At 37.5% G+C, this 17,857-nt stretch overlaps 1 protein-coding gene and 1 long non-coding RNA gene across 2 annotated transcripts; one reads left to right on the plus strand and one right to left on the minus strand.

Moving 5' to 3' along the window:
• The first annotated feature begins 475 nt into the window (after positions 1-475).
• Positions 476-15,841, plus strand: gucy1b1 (guanylate cyclase 1 soluble subunit beta 1). The gene is made up of 13 exons (XM_041036983.1): positions 476-591; positions 907-980; positions 2,985-3,085; positions 3,210-3,328; positions 4,068-4,265; positions 5,441-5,671; positions 5,910-6,026; positions 6,840-6,973; positions 8,718-8,915; positions 10,573-10,810; positions 11,566-11,706; positions 13,667-13,821; positions 14,166-15,841. Exons 1-13 carry the CDS (start codon positions 589-591, stop codon positions 14,311-14,313), a joined length of 1,857 nt encoding a protein of 618 aa, XP_040892917.1. The 5' UTR covers positions 476-588; the 3' UTR covers positions 14,314-15,841.
• On the minus strand, positions 6,551-17,193 carry LOC121181159. The gene is made up of 3 exons (XR_005893992.1): positions 17,067-17,193; positions 8,758-8,886; positions 6,551-6,662 (listed from the first exon to the last, which is right to left on the minus strand). It is a non-coding gene; the product is annotated as an uncharacterized LOC121181159 (long non-coding RNA).
• Between the last annotated feature and the right edge of the window lie 664 nt (positions 17,194-17,857).

The raw sequence follows: 17,857 nt of genomic DNA on the forward strand, positions 1-17,857 counted from the left end.
CAAGTACTTGTACTATGTTACTTAAAGTAGTATTTGAGTAAGTATTTTGCTGATAATACTTTTGTACTTTTGCTTAAAAGAAAGGGGGGAAGTTTGTTGTACATTGTGGAATTGCTGCTGTTACTTGACTAAAGGACCAGAATAAGTCTTCCAAATTATGGCAAGATATGACATTTTTGAAAGAATAGCCTATTTGACATGCCGGTAACTTTTTAGAGAAATGACTGTTCGTCTCTGAAGCTATTTTATGCTCATTTAGCGTCACAGTTCGCAGATAATTTGAGCTTTAAAGTTCATAGAATAACACATGCTGTGAAATACCAGAAACTATGTCTCTGCCTGCAGAGGTTTTTAGCTTCACCAGCAGTAGTTGGACAAAGGAGGCTTCGTTCTCATTGGTCAAGAATGTCTTACGTAAGACCGTCTCTGATTTGCTATTGGCCAGACTCGCTGGCAGTCACTGGATGAGGAAAAAAAGGGGTGGAAATGGACGCAGAAACACTCAGCATCTGTACTAAACGATGAAGGTTGTGTCTGATTCAACGGTTTTTGCTTAAAAATTAGGAAAAAGAAGAGCAGCCGTCAATCATGGTATGTAATTACGGAGTTTGTCTTATGTTTCAAAGCTGGTAAAATAGGCTGTTTGTGTGGCGACGCGATGCATTTGGCATTTCTTGTTAGGAGACCACTATATAGCGCTTAACACAATAATTTATTTACAGTTTAGTGTGCTGTACATTTACAGGTGAACTAAATTATACATGCGGATTCATTTGAAGCATATAGTGTGGTTTGATCATGTGATATGACGTGTGAAAAAAACAGCACTAATGTATTGTTTAAGAAAAAACTGTACGTGTGCATAAAATAATATTAACGTTGCTCGTGTTTTCCATAAATTCACAGTATGGTTTCGTGAATCACGCCTTGGAGCTCCTCGTTTTAAGGAATTATGGCCCGGAAGTGTGGGAAGACATCAAGTGAGTTTGTGGATCATGTGTTTACTATTCGGCCGTGTTGGTCGGTATCATAGGTTGCACTGTGGCCAGCCAGACCACAACACAGGATACAAGGCAGGCCTTCTGTACAGCTAGCTCACCTTCAGCTCACACTTTGTCAGTGTGCTGCTGCCAGCAGGGATAAACGTTTGCTTGTACTGTAATGATTAACCTTCATTTTCTGCAGGCTCACACTGAAACTCACGTTAAGTTGGTTAAAATAAAATATATGCCTTTTTACAATTCTCTCCCATTCAGTCACTCCAGTTATTCAGATCCTTCATTTAACTAAAGGCAGTGATGTAATGTAGCAATGCTAAAAAACAAAGCAAACAAAAAATGATCAGGGAAATTAGTTTAAAAACATCCAAAGTAAAAGCACTCATTATGCTGAATATGGGCCCTGTGAGTATTATATCATTTGATTACTGATACCAAAGCATTAATGTATAACTAACATTTTAATGTTGTTGCTGGTCGAACTAATTTCTATTGTTTTTTTATTTTAAAAATTTGACTGTTGTCAGATTAATGTGGAATGAAAAAGAACATTTCCTTCTGAAATCCAGTGAAGTACAAAATAGTAAAAAAAATATTAAAAGTACTGAAGTACTCAAGTAAAGTACCTCAGAGTTGAGTACTTGAGTAAATGTATAAAGTTGCATTCTACCATTGTAAGGCTGTATGTTAGTGCAAGCCAATGCAGATGAGCGCCGCTGTCCAGTGAAAAGCACATATGTCCTTGTTTGGTGATTTTTAATTTTACTCATACACTGAAGGATAATGTGGTGGGTTGACAAAATTATTCTGTTTCTTAAGTTAAATGAACAATTTTATCTAAATGTAATCCTTTTTATTATCTAAAAATGCAGTGACATAAAGCCGAAAACAGGACTATTTTTCTTAGCTTGTGAAAAGTTTAGAGACATTGTGGTTTTCCCAGGATAACGATGCCATGTATCATTTAGAGGGAGAAGGCTGCACACCACAGTCCAATAAATAGTTTAAAAAAAAAAAACCTTCATGGAGCAGATCCCACTTAAAATGTGTTTTATTCTTTGTAATTAAAAAAAGATTTTGGTCAGTTACAACTTATAGGATGAATGTTATTCCATTCTTGATTGTAATGTTAACATGTCATTTTTTTCAGCATGTTAAAATATTTGGCTCAATCTAAGTTTATTTTTCATCTGTAGTCTTAACTGTCCTGGACCTGGCCCTGCTTAAAAAAAGAAAGAGGAGAAAAACAGCAGCAGCTGCCTTACGTAAATGTTTTCAAAGTGGTCATTCTCCAGCCACCACAAAAAAAAAACTATACTGCTGTGCAGCATCTCCAGATATAACTTCTTTATTAATGCATTATTGTGTTATTTAATGCAAAATTTATCATGTGTGGTCTGTTTTCAGACTTGATGAGCTGAATGATTTATAAATGAACTCTTATTTTCTTTCTAAAACCTTTCAAAGCTTGGTATGTTTTTCCAGCTGTTACACATTCTGATAAAATGGTGCTTGCTGGTTAGGCCTGTAAATCATTTCTGTTTTCTCAGTTAAACAGTAGTAATCAGACTCTCATTAAAATTTCTGACAAATTTTTGACAAACTTGGATTGTCAAATGTATAAATAGCAAAATGCACTCTTGTGCTTGGGGTGCTTACCAAAAGATCTTCAACAGAGCTAAACCTGATTATCTGTGCTTGTTTCACGGTGTAGTTTTGAAACCACACAACCACTTCAAAGCAATATGGATGTTACTGTAAATATAAATCAGCACGGCTCACACTGACTGGCCACAGATAAGACTCAACAGTTGTTACTGACTTGTTCCTGTAAACAGAAGTCCCTCTGCGAATTAAGCAACAACAGAAAAGCAATTCCTAAAAGGCAGAGCCATTGGTTGTCTCAAGAAGTTGCCTACAATGACCGTTTACTTCTGCTGTAACCTTTGATGTGGCTCATAAGTAACAGCTTCACTCTGTTTTCAGGAGGGAGGCTCAGCTTGATATTGAAGGTCAGTTCCTTGTTAGAATCATATATGACGATGCCAAAACGTACGATCTAGTTGCGGCTGCAAGTAAAGTTCTCAGTAAGTGACTGCATTTTTAATATTACTGCAAATAAAAATATTATACATGTGTTATATGTCACAAATGGAGCTTCATGATGCAAATGCACCCAGAGATATGAAGAAACTCTGCTCTGTATTTCAGAGATCGATGCAGGAGACATCTTGCAGATGTTTGGGAAGATGTTTTTTGAATTTTGCCAAGAATCAGGATATGACACCATCCTGCGAGTGTTAGGATCAAATGTTCGTGAATTCCTGCAGGTAGGCTCCCTCGTCTTTGCCTGTGGCAGAGCTGATGGTAATAGTGACTATAATCATATATAAAATTATACTATTCATGAGGACTCTACTGGTTTATCATTGCATTCCTATAACACTGTGGGACGCACAACGGACAATTTAGAAAAAAGTATCAAAATTGGAAGATCAGAAAGAGAGATATCATCCTTTATATTCCATACATTATACCTCTTTGTTTAAACCTGGCGCTTACAGTACCCACAATGCAAGTGAAGTGATAACAGTTGGGTGGGTTGTGCTAATGTAGCCATGAACCCTCAGGTACAGATGAGGAGTGGGCTACAGAGATGTCTTTGTGGCTCTAGATGAGCTTCGCCAAACCTGACAAAATAACCTGGGATGATGTTACAGTCACGTGATTAGGATCATCACAGCTTGGGCTACAGACTGGGGTACAAACTGGAACTGTGGCGAATTTGGATTGTGGGAATTGTAGGATCCAGTGTTTTTGGAGATTGACCCACACTAGCAACTAAAAGTCAGGATGTCTCACCTTCCACTGCTTCAATTTTGAACATTCATTTTCTTTAATCTGCCTCTCACAAGTTCCCCATTGTTATGGAAGCGCAAGCCTGAATAACTTATGTTTACTGTATTTTCTACAGTATCATCATCTAACCTACTACACCTCAGCCAGGTTTTAATTCAGTGTGCTGGGATTGAATGTTGATTGAATGTTATCTTTAATCTGAATTTTCAGAATTTGGATGCCCTGCATGACCACCTGGGTACTATTTATCCCGGTATGAGGGCTCCCTCATTTCGCTGCACTGATGCCGAGAAGGGAAACAATCTGATTCTTCACTACTACTCAGAGAGAGAAGGCCTGCAAGACATTGTGATCGGCATCATTAAAACTGTCGCTCAACAAATCCACGGAACAGAGATAGAGATGAAGGTCTGCTTTGCTGTTTTTGTTCCCTTTATGTGCACAGTGAACTCACAGCTCTAATGGCTCTCCCCACTGCTAGTGATGAATGAAGATGACTTTAGGGTTTTTTTTTCCCCCAGTTCCTCTCTAATTTATGGTACAACATTCAATGAAGCCTTTTAGTCTCTGTAATGCTTTGTGTCAGAATGTGTAAATTTGTGTCTCGGAATATAATTGAAGAGGTTATAATGTGGAGATTAAACAACAGAAAGTTCCAAAATATCTGAAACGGGAACAGAGCTGCGCCGTGACAACAGCAGTTCAGCAGTGAGTTTTTGGCTAATGTCTGTGAGTCAGAGGATATTTTTAGATCTAAGTTATAGTCTCTAGCTTGGAGATGTCGGGAGTCTTTCGGAGACTAGTTTCTTCCATGGTTTTGTTTTAACCTTTAACTCTTGTTGAATTTAAATTGGCCATCAATTGCGTGTTTATTAGACAGTTAATTAGTTTTGGGGTTTTTTTCCCCACCTTGGCTCATGTACTCGACCACATCGCATCACATGATCTAATTTTGTCCAAACTAGTGGCACAAATTGCAACAGCAAGATATCATAAACTGTCATTAGTATTTTTATTTGAATGTTAATGTTCAGCCCACAAATCATAGTCTGTAATCTATATCAATAACTGCAGTATGTTATTCTCCTCAGACATCTACGGTACTTTGGAGTTTTCTCTTTGTTTCATAAGACAGCGACATTTTCTCCCAAACCTAATCATATTGTACAGACAGGATAATATTTTTCAGCAATTGTGTGTGTAATGAAAGAACAGAAAATGGCAGACGCTCCAAATGTGACACCCAATTTCTGGAAATATTAGCCACTGTTGCTGTGGCAACAGGGTGCAGAGACAGCTGCTTGACGTCAGCATGCCTTATGCCCATAAACCCACAGAATAATGTCATTTTATACTGTCCTAATTTTAGAATAATAGACTTAAGATTAATAATAATAATAATATGGAATGGAAAATATTAATGAGACTAATATTGCAAAGGTGAAATATTTAATTAAAAACATCTTATTGCTGCAACCATGTGCCACAGTATAGGCAAGTTTAAATGAATTTTAACTTAATAATATCCGCATTATAACAATAAAGTCATTATTTGTACATTTATTTAACTTCATCTCATACAGATGATCCAACCTAAAAGTGAGGAGTGCGACCACATCAAGTTCCTCATTGAGGAGAAGGATTCAGAGGAGGAGGCGTTCTACGAGGATCTGGACGGCTTCGAGGAGAACGGCACGCAGGAGACCCGCATCAGTCCGTATACGTTTTGCAAGGCCTTCCCTTTCCACCTCATGTTTGACAAGGACCTGATGCTCACACAGTGTGGGAACGCCATTTATCGAGTCCTGCCACAGGTGCATGCTGACATCCAATTATAGTTTAAGTCTGTTTCACATGCAGCACGTAACGTGAGTTCATACACGAAAACATTAGTTTATAAAGTCAGGACTTGTATTCGTCTCAGACTGAGTAGTGGATTACATTTTTTGGCTGCCCAGAAAGTTGCAGTAATTTATTACACAGATAACAAATATTACAATTATTTCTAATATCATTTGACTGAAATATGCATATTTTTGTTTTATTCCTCAGCTCCAGCCTGGAACCTGTATCCTCCCTTCAGTTTTTTCTTTGGTCCGCCCTCACATTGACTTCAGCTTTCATGGCATCCTTTCCCACATCAACACTGTCTTTGTTCTGCGAAGCAAGGTACATATGACATGAACTATTGTTTTTAACCACTGTGTTGTTGGCTGATCACATCACTGCCTTTGTTATACCAGAATAGTTTTGTCACGAGGAAAAAAGGACCAAAACAGGCCCAAGTCTAAATGATCAAAACATGGTTTTATTGTACAAGACAGAATGTGTTTATAGTCTGATATATTAATATTGATGAGCTCACTGATATTATTAGAAGCTGCATAATATTTTGACTCTGTGGGTTTCATCAACACTGTTAATGAAGATGAAACTGTTTGCAGATTGAGATTATTGAGCATGAGAATGATTAATCAAAGAAATTAATATGTAGAATTTTATATTGATGCTTATGTTTGCAGCAAAGAGCACAAGGGTCTAAATATTGAACCAGGAAACTCAGAAAGTGCAGAGTAGACAGGCAGATCAAATTTCACAACTCTTCAGAGGCACAGGTTTCTCTGAGATATTAGATAGAAACTTATACAGTAAGAATAGAAAAACAGTTGAATTTGTGTACTTACATGTACTCATGGGACAGTAAATACTAAGAACAGCTGCAGTGCCTTGAAGATGTAGATTGTACTCATTGTGAGGAGACTTGTCTCAGAGCGCTACCACTCTTGGGATGCTACAGAAGCCATGCTAAGAAAAAAAAAAAAAATAGAGTTACACATAAAATCTGAACTAATGGTAAATGATGTATATAGCAGTTAAAACAAAAATAGATGTAAAAATAAAGAGTGAGCTAAACTGGTGCCCAGATTTACAGAAAAAAAAACATATCATGAAATATTCATAAGTGTGATGTAATCCTGACAGGAGGGCCTGCTGAATGTGGAGACTGTAGAGAACGAGGATGAGCTGACGGGGGTGGAGATCAGCTGTCTGAGATTGAAAGGACAGATGATTTACTTGCCAGAGGCGGAGAACATCCTTTTTCTTTGCTCACCCAGGTAAACCCACAGTGCAGTCTGTCCTGACAGAAGCACAGACTGAATATACACACCAAAACACGGGTTCTTTTTTTACCTACTCAATGGGAACACTCAAAATTTCTGGCAAAGATAAGAGTTCAAGTATAAGTACAATATAAGTAAATCTGAAAAGCTGTTACACTGTGCTACACTTGCTCAAATGCCTCAAAATTGTTGCCGTTTGTTCATTGTTCTCTCATTACTACTATATTGATAATAATAAATTTAAGCAAACACTACACTTTCTTATTTTGAGAACGCATATACAGTGAGGCACAGGGCAAGCTTTGATGTGTCACCATAGACCCCACATAGACAAAACATTACAATCATTCTTTTCTTCAAAAATACTATTTACAAAATATTACTGCCCCTAATTTAGGCAAAAACCTTAAGAAAAATGTTTTGCAACAACAAATACAGAGTTTGACATTACACTCAACATTTCACAATATTCACTAACATATACTTTCTCATATTAACCCATCACTGGATAAAAAGATGTTATTTAAATTTAATTATTCACACTCTTTTCTAAACACACGGTCTAATCATCTCCGTCACTTAACATTACGAAAAACCGTAACTCATTTCACGCACAGACACACAGTATCTGTGGTGACATATTGATCACAGCAATCAGTGATCAATGTTTTGCATATAGGGAAAGCTGAAATGGCCTCAGACAACTCCCTGATAAAATCAAGGTAGTCCAAAACCTTTGGTGAATGAAGCATGGTGTACTGGAGAGGAGTTGTGTTTTCATTTTGGAGCAAATTTTACCCGAACAGGAGAAAATTCAGATACAGGCTGTAATGTTCAAGCAAGTATTTACGGCAGCAGGCTGGTTTATGTGGGATTAACTTAAAATAAACTACAGTGCTCATGTGCAACAGAACATCTTATCTTTTAAGGGAAATAGAAACAATATCTTTCTGCTATGCATATCAGCGTTTAAAAACATTCATTATATTATGCTCATGTACAGAAAATACTGCAACTGTAGGAAAAATGTCAACAAAAATCCTTTTTCTTTTTTGCTTCTGTGTTCATAATGTCAGTAAGGGTAATGAGATTATTTATTGCATTCAGTTAAGCTAAAAATATATTTAGCTTTTATGCTTTCATAAACAAATATATGTGTAGGTACATGGCAAGTGAAAACAACCCCACAAAGTAACCTGTGAGCTGGTAATTACCTTGGATCCTCTGTTGTGACCTCCATTAGCCTTTCTGGCCCTAATATAACCAATCAGACATTTCTAGTGAAATACTGGATGCAAGAGAGCAGGGTTCAAGAGATCTTGTCCTCACAGATCGAAAACACTGCAGAGGACAAGATCAGTGTTTTCACAAAAGGTTTCTGCCTGACAGAAAATAACAGGGGCTGAAGCAGTGAAGCTCATTCACCTTGCCAGAGAAGTCTCAAGTCTTACAACACAGTGTCTGACCTCACCCTACAAGAGGAGCATTTATCTGGAGACAGTTGGCTAAACCCAGAAAGGAAGATGGTGATCTAACAGCTGGCGGTTCATACTTTATGCTCTGCTAATTTATGCTCATTCTTGATATGAGCAAGAACAAGAAGCAAGTTTTCCTGCTACCACAGACACAAATCAGACACTTCCAGCAGTTTCTCTGTGAAAACAACTGTAATACTACCCATAATGAAAAAGTGTTTCACTGTTTTTTTTGTTTACGTGTTCTCTATTTTTCTGGTTAGCGTAATGAACCTGGATGATCTCACACGAAGGGGGCTATACCTGAGCGACATCCCACTACATGACGCCACGCGTGACCTGGTGCTGCTGGGTGAGCAGTTTCGTGAGGAGTACAAGCTGACCCAGGAGCTGGAAATCTTGACAGATCGTCTGCAGCACACACTCCGGGCCCTGGAGGACGAGAAGAAAAAGACCGACAGGTCAGACTGTTTTTATTGGTTTTTCTTCTTTTTAGTTTTTAATTTAGCCTATAAACACACTGTAGCTCCAGCTTTTAGTAAATGACTGTAGAGTTATTATAAACACACATCACTGTATTATATAAATAGCTTAAGAAATGATCCTCAAACCTGCCAGATATTTATTTGACCCAACCTCAGCAATGTAAGAAATGTAAATGAACATTAAGATAAACTTCTGACCCACTCGAATCATGGCGTTCACAGAACTGCTGATGTGTAGGGATTTTCAAAAGTGAGCCTTCTGAGCCAGTCTTTCCCACCGTGTTTGGCTTGTGATCCTTAAAAACAATTCAACTTGCGAACCCTCGTAAACATTTACATATTTGTATGACCTGAGAACAGTTCAAGCTCAGATTTCTCTTGGAGGGATCCTGGCCCTCAGGTTGGGAACCAATCTCTAAGCAATAACCCAGCTTTTTCATTCAGACTCAAATTTATCAGTGTTTACAAACTTTATCTTCTAATACATTACTGAGAAAAATTGCGGATTACAGTCATAATTATATATAATTACACGCCACAACCCTGTAATTATCTGTAGGCTGTGAATCAACCTCAAACTCACTGGTGTTATTCTTGTTTGATCTTCCCTCATTGGAAAAATAAACGGCAAAGATAGTTCATGAGTCCGTCTTTCAGGAAGATAAAAGAAGATTCCTCAAGTATTCCCTTTTATGGATGAGCTATAGACAAGGAACACTGAGGATGCAGCAAGACACTAACAAGTCTCAGTCCCATAGTTATGTCAAGGGTACATGACAGTAGGACCACCTAGGGTCAGAATCTATTGTTATACACAAGTTGATATTTGCCTAAGCTACTCTTCAACCCCTGTTATGGTGAAGACAGTCCGTTAGTTTTGACTCTGGCTTTCCGAAAAGGGCTTGTCATAGTAATTTGGCACAGCAGTGGGTGACAGCTGGAGAGGAGCATGGAGGTGGAGCATAGTCTTTATTAAGACTGTTGTAGCAGCCCTATCTTCTCATGGAAAAAGACTTTCGTTTTCCTGTTGGATCCCTATATTATTATTCTCGCCATTCTCCGGCCTCAGAGTGCCTCGGGCTCCAAACATTGATTAGAATTCATGGCTCCTCTAAAATATTTAAAAGAACTGTTAGTTCTGTTAGTTGTGTTTTCAGAAGTTTACCACACTGTTGTTTTCTGATCATGAAAACATACATTTATGCTGCTTTGGCTGTGGTTTACATCATAAGAGAAAATACTATTTACGTCCTTGCATTCGAATCGCTGAAGATGTTACAGATATATAATTATTGTCTCGTCTCCTGGGTAAAGATACTCTGTATGCACATACAGATTTCTGTGTGGTGACTGCTATCGGTATGTATCATGTGTCCTCAAATTATGATGCATCATGGAAGGTATTTTGCTTTTAACAGGCAGCCATGATCTAACCAGTTACCATAGAAACACCACCCTCCCATCTGAGAGCAGCTTGCCTAGCGAAATGACCAAAAGGTGGTGGGTGAGCAAATAAAATGCTGATCCAAAGGATGGACTTCAGTCTGACAGCCCCAGCCCATTACTCTGCTGCTCGAGTACGCCATAACTATGCTTTCGCTTTCAAAATGTTCATTTCTCTTCTTCCTTTTAGATTGCTCTATTCCGTTCTGCCGCCATCTGTTGCCAACGAACTGCGACACAAGCGGCCTGTCCCGGCAAAACGCTACGACAACGTGACCATCCTCTTTAGTGGCATTGTAGGATTTAATGCCTTCTGCAGCAAGCACGCCTCAGCCGAGGGAGCCATCAAGATAGTCAACCTGCTCAATGATGTTTACACACGTTTCGACATCTTGACAGACTCTCGCAAGAACCCTTATGTATACAAGGTTGGAAGCAAGAATCGTATCATGACAGTTCATCACATATATTTGTAAATTTCTTTCACTAAAGGGCTAAAAGGGACTGGAATTATTCAGCAGAGTGATAATGATCAAAGCGTACAAAAGACTCAAATTCTATTGTCAGAAATTGAGAAATCGAGTGCTTTTAACTACCATGTTCTTGGCTGGTTCTCCAGCTTAAATGCACGAGTGAAGCCCCCTGACTCTCTTGTGAATAATGTTATGCAATTATACACATACAAGTCAGTAAGAGAGTATTTATATCAATTGACTTGAGTTTTTCACCATAAGAAGAGTAATACCAACTTATAAACACAGTGTAGTTTTACAGAGGGACTGCACCATTTTATAGGCCTCGTGCAGCAGATTTACACTCCAGGCTTTCAGACAAGAATGCACTTTAAGAAGTCAAACAGACCTCGGCACTTCCATGGGATCGGCTTCAGGCACTGGGTCACCAAAAGAAGTAATATTTACTCTACAAGCTGAATGGCTTGGTGGTCCTCGGGTTTTAGCAGGGCTCAAAGAGGCCCTGAATGTCTTCAAGCTGATGTAAGTGTTTAAGTGTTTATCTCAGGGTGTTTCAGTTTATTTCTAGTGGCACAGTGCATTCAAGACGACTCCCTTTGTAGCACAGTGGGATCAGGTTATTTTACATGAAATTGAAGTAAAGAAAAAATAAAACATGTTGACATGACATCATTCATGTAAAGAACGACAACATGTTTTTCTTCACGCAGGTGGAAACAGTGGGTGATAAATACATGACAGTGAGCGGCCTGCCAGAGCCGTGCACGCACCACGCCAAGTCAATCTGCCACCTCGCGCTTGATATGATGGAAATTGCTGGACAAGTCAAAGTGGATGATGAACCAGTACAGGTGAGATATGAATATCAGGCTTAAGAAAATGTTTTCTGTATTTTGTGGCAATATAAGCTTTAAAATTTTGTAGAACAAAGCTTAAATCAGGCTGTTAAATACTACATAATGCCATTTTGTAGGTCAGCTACATCAGCTAAGCTACCTTGAGCCCAGAGTAGTTTTATATATGGTATATAAAAGTTTTTCATTTATATTTTGGTTATATCCACTAAATGTAAGGGTGAGCCCATCTTACACTTGACACTTTTCAGAATGAGAGTAGCTGCAAGGAAAACACTGGAGAAGTGGAGAAACAGACCTTTTGCCCCTTATTAAATTAATTCAGCGAATCAAAGTATGTTTATGTCTTGGTTTTAATGAAGGCGCTGACGATGCTGCAGCACTTCTGGTTTGAGCTTCCTGTGCGTTACCTCCTCCCGGTGAAGCTGATTATGGAGGTAGCACATGGGAATTTGGCAAATTGGAAGAAATTTGAAAAATTGGAGAAGAACAGGAATCTGCAAAAATACACTGGATAAATTTAAATGCTGATAGAAAAGTGTGAGAATCTTTTTAAATATAAATCCACAGTAAATGTTTTTTTTTCTCAAATGATATTAGCAAGTTTAAGCTTTAGCAGTTTTTATTTTATAAACTCGTCACATAATATTATAGATTGACATAATTTTCCTCTCAAAAACCTCACATTTAATTTTTTTCCCACTGTATATGAATGCTAATTAGCAGTATTTTTGGATAATCCCTCTGTGTACTTTAAGTGGCTTTTATGTCCTTGTTGGATAGTTTCTCTTTGGTGATGCTGTGTGGTTGTGTTTGGCACACTATCATCATTTTCAGACTGTTTTCTATCACATATTTAATTATTTTGCTGTTTTTTTAAGCAGTGCATCTGTTCTTTTGGCAAAGATAATTTGGGCTGTTTGTAGCACTGTTAATGTCTAATATTGCTTTGAAATTCCAAACATTGGAGTGCTGAGTGTCACACCTCTTCTGGAGCTGATAAATATTTCTTCAGCCTAATATGATCAAGTCTTTAGCCTTGGGGTTTTTTTTTTCTGGATTGATTTTAGATTTTAATTGTACCTGTGCATCTGGACATATTTCCACAGTGAAGTAATAAGCACTGAAAAGTTGGAGAAAAAACAGCAGACTTTTGTTTAACTGACTGTTAGAGATTGTTATTGTATCAATGACTGTTGAGACCTAACTTTGGAAAATCATGTCTGCTTAACAAAAGGCTGTTTATTTTGGGACATGGCACTGGCTGAAGAGACCGGTTTAGTAGCAGAAACAGACTCAAATCATCTCACGATCCTGTGGCTAAAAATAGATACTCATTTGTCCCAGACACTCACGGCGTGTTCATGCTCTGAAGACAATAAGCTCTGAAGTGCCTACAAGTTCAAGTGTAAATATTAGTCTGTAGATTGTCTAAGGCTACTTTTGGAATTGCTGGTTTATTGCAAACCTAAAACCTAAAAAAAATCTAATTTTGTGCATGGAGTGATTTCTGGCAAAGATAACCGTATATCCACCCACCAAACGTTGCACCTTTTCAGTTGATAGCTTTAAGATTTTGTGCCAACAGACTAAGAGTAGCATTCAGCTGGATAGCTTTGTATTTTTATTTATTTTTTTTATCTTTCTCTCTCTGTGGTGCACAAATGATTCAACTAGTCCTTGATTTAACATTTGCAAAGGTCTGAATGCTAGGATGGTTTACAAACTGTGATTTTTTTTAGTTGTAGTTATATAAATAGATGTGCTGCTGTAAGCAATACATTTACTAATGCAGAAATCTTAAAATAAATATTTAAGCTTCATTTTGCCTGTATTTGACAAGTAGCAGGGACATCTTTGGAATATTTGTTTGCTTTGGTTAAATTATAACCAACATACAGATCTATAACAATGGATTGTATGAAAAGTCATCTTTTTTACTCTCCTGTCTTTCCAGATTACTATTGGGATCCACACAGGAGAAGTGGTGACGGGGGTGATTGGCCAGAGAATGCCAAGATATTGTCTTTTTGGAAATACAGTCAACCTCACAAGTCGTACCGAAACTACTGGTGAAAAGGGAAAAATAAATGTCTCCGAATATACTTATCGGTGAGTATAGGTAGCTCCTTGTTTCATACCAGTGGCATATTATCACCTTTTATTTTTTATTTTTTCATTCATGGGAAGTTAAGTGTGGACTGTTGAAAAACTAGGTGGGTTTGACAGAGTTTTATGAGTTGGTTAAATAGTATTAAAAGTAGTAGTAGTTGGGAATTGGTAGTATTGGATATGAAGAATCCATATTGGAATTGATTTGAAACAGAAACAGAAAGATATTTATACTTAATGTTCTTTGTTGTCATAAAATCTTAAATTTAGCGCCAGTAAGATAAGAAATCACCCAGGACCCCACAGCGTGAGTGATTTGCGATGGTGCTGACGTTGTATTCCAGGTGTTTGCAGTCTGCTGAGAACGCCGACCCTCAGTTTCATCTGGAGTATCGGGGCCCCGTCACCATGAAAGGAAAGAAAGAGCCTATGAAGGTGTGGTTTCTGTCCAGGAAGCCCACTGACACGGAGTGCACCGCAGTTAAAGCTTAACTGTTCAACACTAAAACATCCCGGGCGTCATCTAATGAAAGCTTCAGTTCGGTACGGTCATGGGAAATTTTGAGGCAGGGATGAGATGGATCAGATGTATAAAGAGTGATAATTTATCCACAGACATGCAAATATTTTTAATATGATGAAACACAGTGTTTTTTTCAAAGTGAATATGAACCTGTTTCATTACTCCCCCTGCTTTTCTGCTTGACCTTGATATGTCATGACGTCACTATATTTTTTTAGCTTACACACAATATTGCCGTGTTTCATGAAAAGGTTAGTGAAACAGTATATGGCGCATTCAAGTTTGACATATTTTTGGACAAAATACACTCACGTTGTTGTATGAAGGTTTTGATAAGCGAACCATATTACATCTATCTTAAATGTTTTTAGTTGCTAATTTTGTCAGATATTAGTGTTTTACTGTATTTGTTCTGAAGCCCTCCAAATATCCTGAGAGTCTATAGACTTTGCCAAAATAACTCATTTCACGTTAATGAAATACAGTAGTTTTTTTAATTATTGTCATTTTTACTTTTGGAATGACAATGAGAAATTCTTGATTTAAAGTGAAAGATTTGACTTAAAAGTGTTATACAGACGCTTAATGATAATACAATTTAAAAAAAACTTAGTGCCATGACATTGCTGTCACTATTGGAGGGACCCATCTTTGTTCACTGGATGTGATACAAGATTCTACACTGAATATGTTACACTGGCATCAAAACTATTAAAAGAAAAATTAGATATTAGAATTGTTGTATTTATATGGATTTACACCACAGTGTTCATTAGTTGTTTGGCAGAAAAGCCACTATTCTTATATTTCATATGTCGAAATTCAAAGACGTGTTTCATGTTTTTTTTTTAAGTCACAAATGATAGTGTAGAGCCATTAGTAAATTTGTATCATCATGAATCTATCACTGAATCATAAAATAGTTCTATAAATAAAAATGTGCACTATACACTACACTATTTAATATATTTATTGCACCTTTCCACTTATCACACATTCACTTTTTTGTCTACTTCTATGAAAATAATATTGAGTACTATTTTCAATTCTACTTTATGTTGTTGAGATGATCTTAAAGATCTGCTTATTTATTGTTAACATTATGTTACTTTGTATTTATTCTTTTATTTCATTAGAAGGCTTTAGTTGAAATGAATAGATCACCTTTAGAAAAGAAAAGATATAGTACATTTTATTATGGATGAAACTACTGTATGTGCCTCCATCATATTTATAATTAAAGTAAAACTTTGTGCTCTATGTGTTTGATTAATTTCACATGCGTATATGTATATACTGTACTTTGTCCACCACATTTTTTTTTCAAAGTCATTATTACTATCACACCTCACATGAAGTCCTGTGCAAGGAATCCTCTCCAACAAATCCAGCTTCTTGTGCAAGAAACAAACAGTTGCCTCCTGTACTGTACGAGTGCATTTCTGTGGTTATTATTTTAATAATGTTTCTGTTGGGAGGTGAACTAATAAAAATAGTCTTGAGAAATGTTGGTTACTTGATGTTTTCCTTTGTACAGTACAAACTTTGCTGTCAACCAGTACATTGCTGCTCTAATAAAGACTAAACTTTACAGTTGAACAGAAAAAAGTAATAGTCATGCCTATCAATGAAGGCAGTGCTGTAATACAGTGAAGACTATCAGCGTTACTAGATCCAGAGTATAGATAACTGACAATCGAGATTCTTTTGTTAAGTGCTCCCTCTAGAGGCCAGTCAGAGGATTACAATCCTGGGACAAAACATCCATGAGTTAGATCATGTCACTGTGCATATCTGAGACGCCTGCTGTTGTTATGATTGCTAAAGTTGAATTTTACTCTTTTAAGTATAAAATATTGCTTAATCAAAATATACAGTAGAGCTGCCACATAGTGTTTTCAAAATTGCATTAGTTATGTTAAAGCACAAAATGTTTTACACTTGTTAGGCCTGCAATGATTGACCCTGTCTGTCTTTACCCAGTACAGACAGATCATTTCTAAAAACATCCTCACTTTACTTTAAGTTAATGTCTAAAACTTTGGCACAGCACTGTACATGCACCTTTTTTTGCATGAGGTTTTGTTTCTTACAGTGTTTGGTTATTAAGTGGATCCTAATGACTCTTACCCACTGAGTTCAACGCTATTTTTGGGCGGGGGGCGTGTTCAGCACAAATACACATTAAATCAAACATCATATGAAACACATCACCCAAACTCTTTTGTTAAGTCTCTTTCATTTCATAGTTTACGGATAAACGTTTTTGCGTTTTTACATGCGTTTCATGTATAACGTCTGAAAATCTCACTAAACGCTTCTCGCTCTTAGAGGGGCTGATTCATTAATCAGTGGGCTACCACAGGAGTCACAGGTTTTTTTGTCTATATCTGTTAACATTTTTGGAAAATTAAGCACGCCGAATTCACTATTAGTAGTTCCCGTTTGTTAATGACTATTAGATGCACAGACAACTGTCATCAAATTACTTTGATACTGAAGAAAACTTAAAAACGTGATGATTCCCAGGCAAGTTCTGGAGCTACAAGGAGCGTCTTTTTTCTTTAATTGCTGGACACAGTTGCACTGGACATCGATCGAATGATATTGATATTGAATGATATAAATATGTGTATCATATGTTTGTGTTCAAATTTGACTGAGGTATGAGTCAAATCGCGGCAATCGGGAGTTTTAAAAACATGAAGTTAGGCGACCTTACCTGTCGGTGCTGCAACTGTGGAGCACGATGGTAAGCGGCCAAACCATAATAACTAACTTCCGGGGGGTTTTCAGAACACCTGCGTTCACCTGTTGCCCCCTTTACCCTACGCAGTGTCTTCTTCTCTCCCTCCTGAGAGTTTGGAAACCCCTGGAACACAGATGAACTTTCCATAGGTGGAAACCGCCCAGTTAAAGAAAAAGTAGCCCATTTGTCGTTTGTCGCTCATTGTCAGTTTCTCTAAAAGGTTAAATACATACATACATACATACATACATACATACATACACGGAAGGTGGGAGATATTATCTCTCTACAGAGACAACCAGAGTGGACTTTATCAAATGGCCAGACATGAATCAAAATGAGTGCTAATGTTGGTTTAGTTGCAGTTGGTAAGAGGAAAACTCCCTAAAGTTTCTGGTGAAAAAAGCTGCATTGGACGAGCTCAACACTAAGATGTTTCAGGGCTTGGTAGAGATCAAATCAGAGCTCAAAGAGCATATTTAAAAGTCCAGGTGCTTTGTGGGCTGGATGGGCAAGTTAGAACAACTTTATTTAGAACAGGCCTTTTTCACAACAGGCTTTTTGCAACTCAGGTACAGCGATAAGGTGCTGGTGATTTACTGAGAGGCCTGAATGGAATTGAGACATTATTAACGTTTTCAATTATACCTATGTATTTCCTACCATATGTCAAAATAAGTTCGAATGATAGCAGTAAAAAAAAAAGGCCTTTATGGCTGTAGATATGAATCTGAAATATAACCTGGAGGCTTGGCCACAAAGTG

This window comes from Toxotes jaculatrix, chromosome 4 (genome assembly GCF_017976425.1).
Source record: "Toxotes jaculatrix isolate fToxJac2 chromosome 4, fToxJac2.pri, whole genome shotgun sequence".
In the NCBI taxonomy this organism is placed as follows: domain Eukaryota; kingdom Metazoa; phylum Chordata; class Actinopteri; family Toxotidae; genus Toxotes; species Toxotes jaculatrix.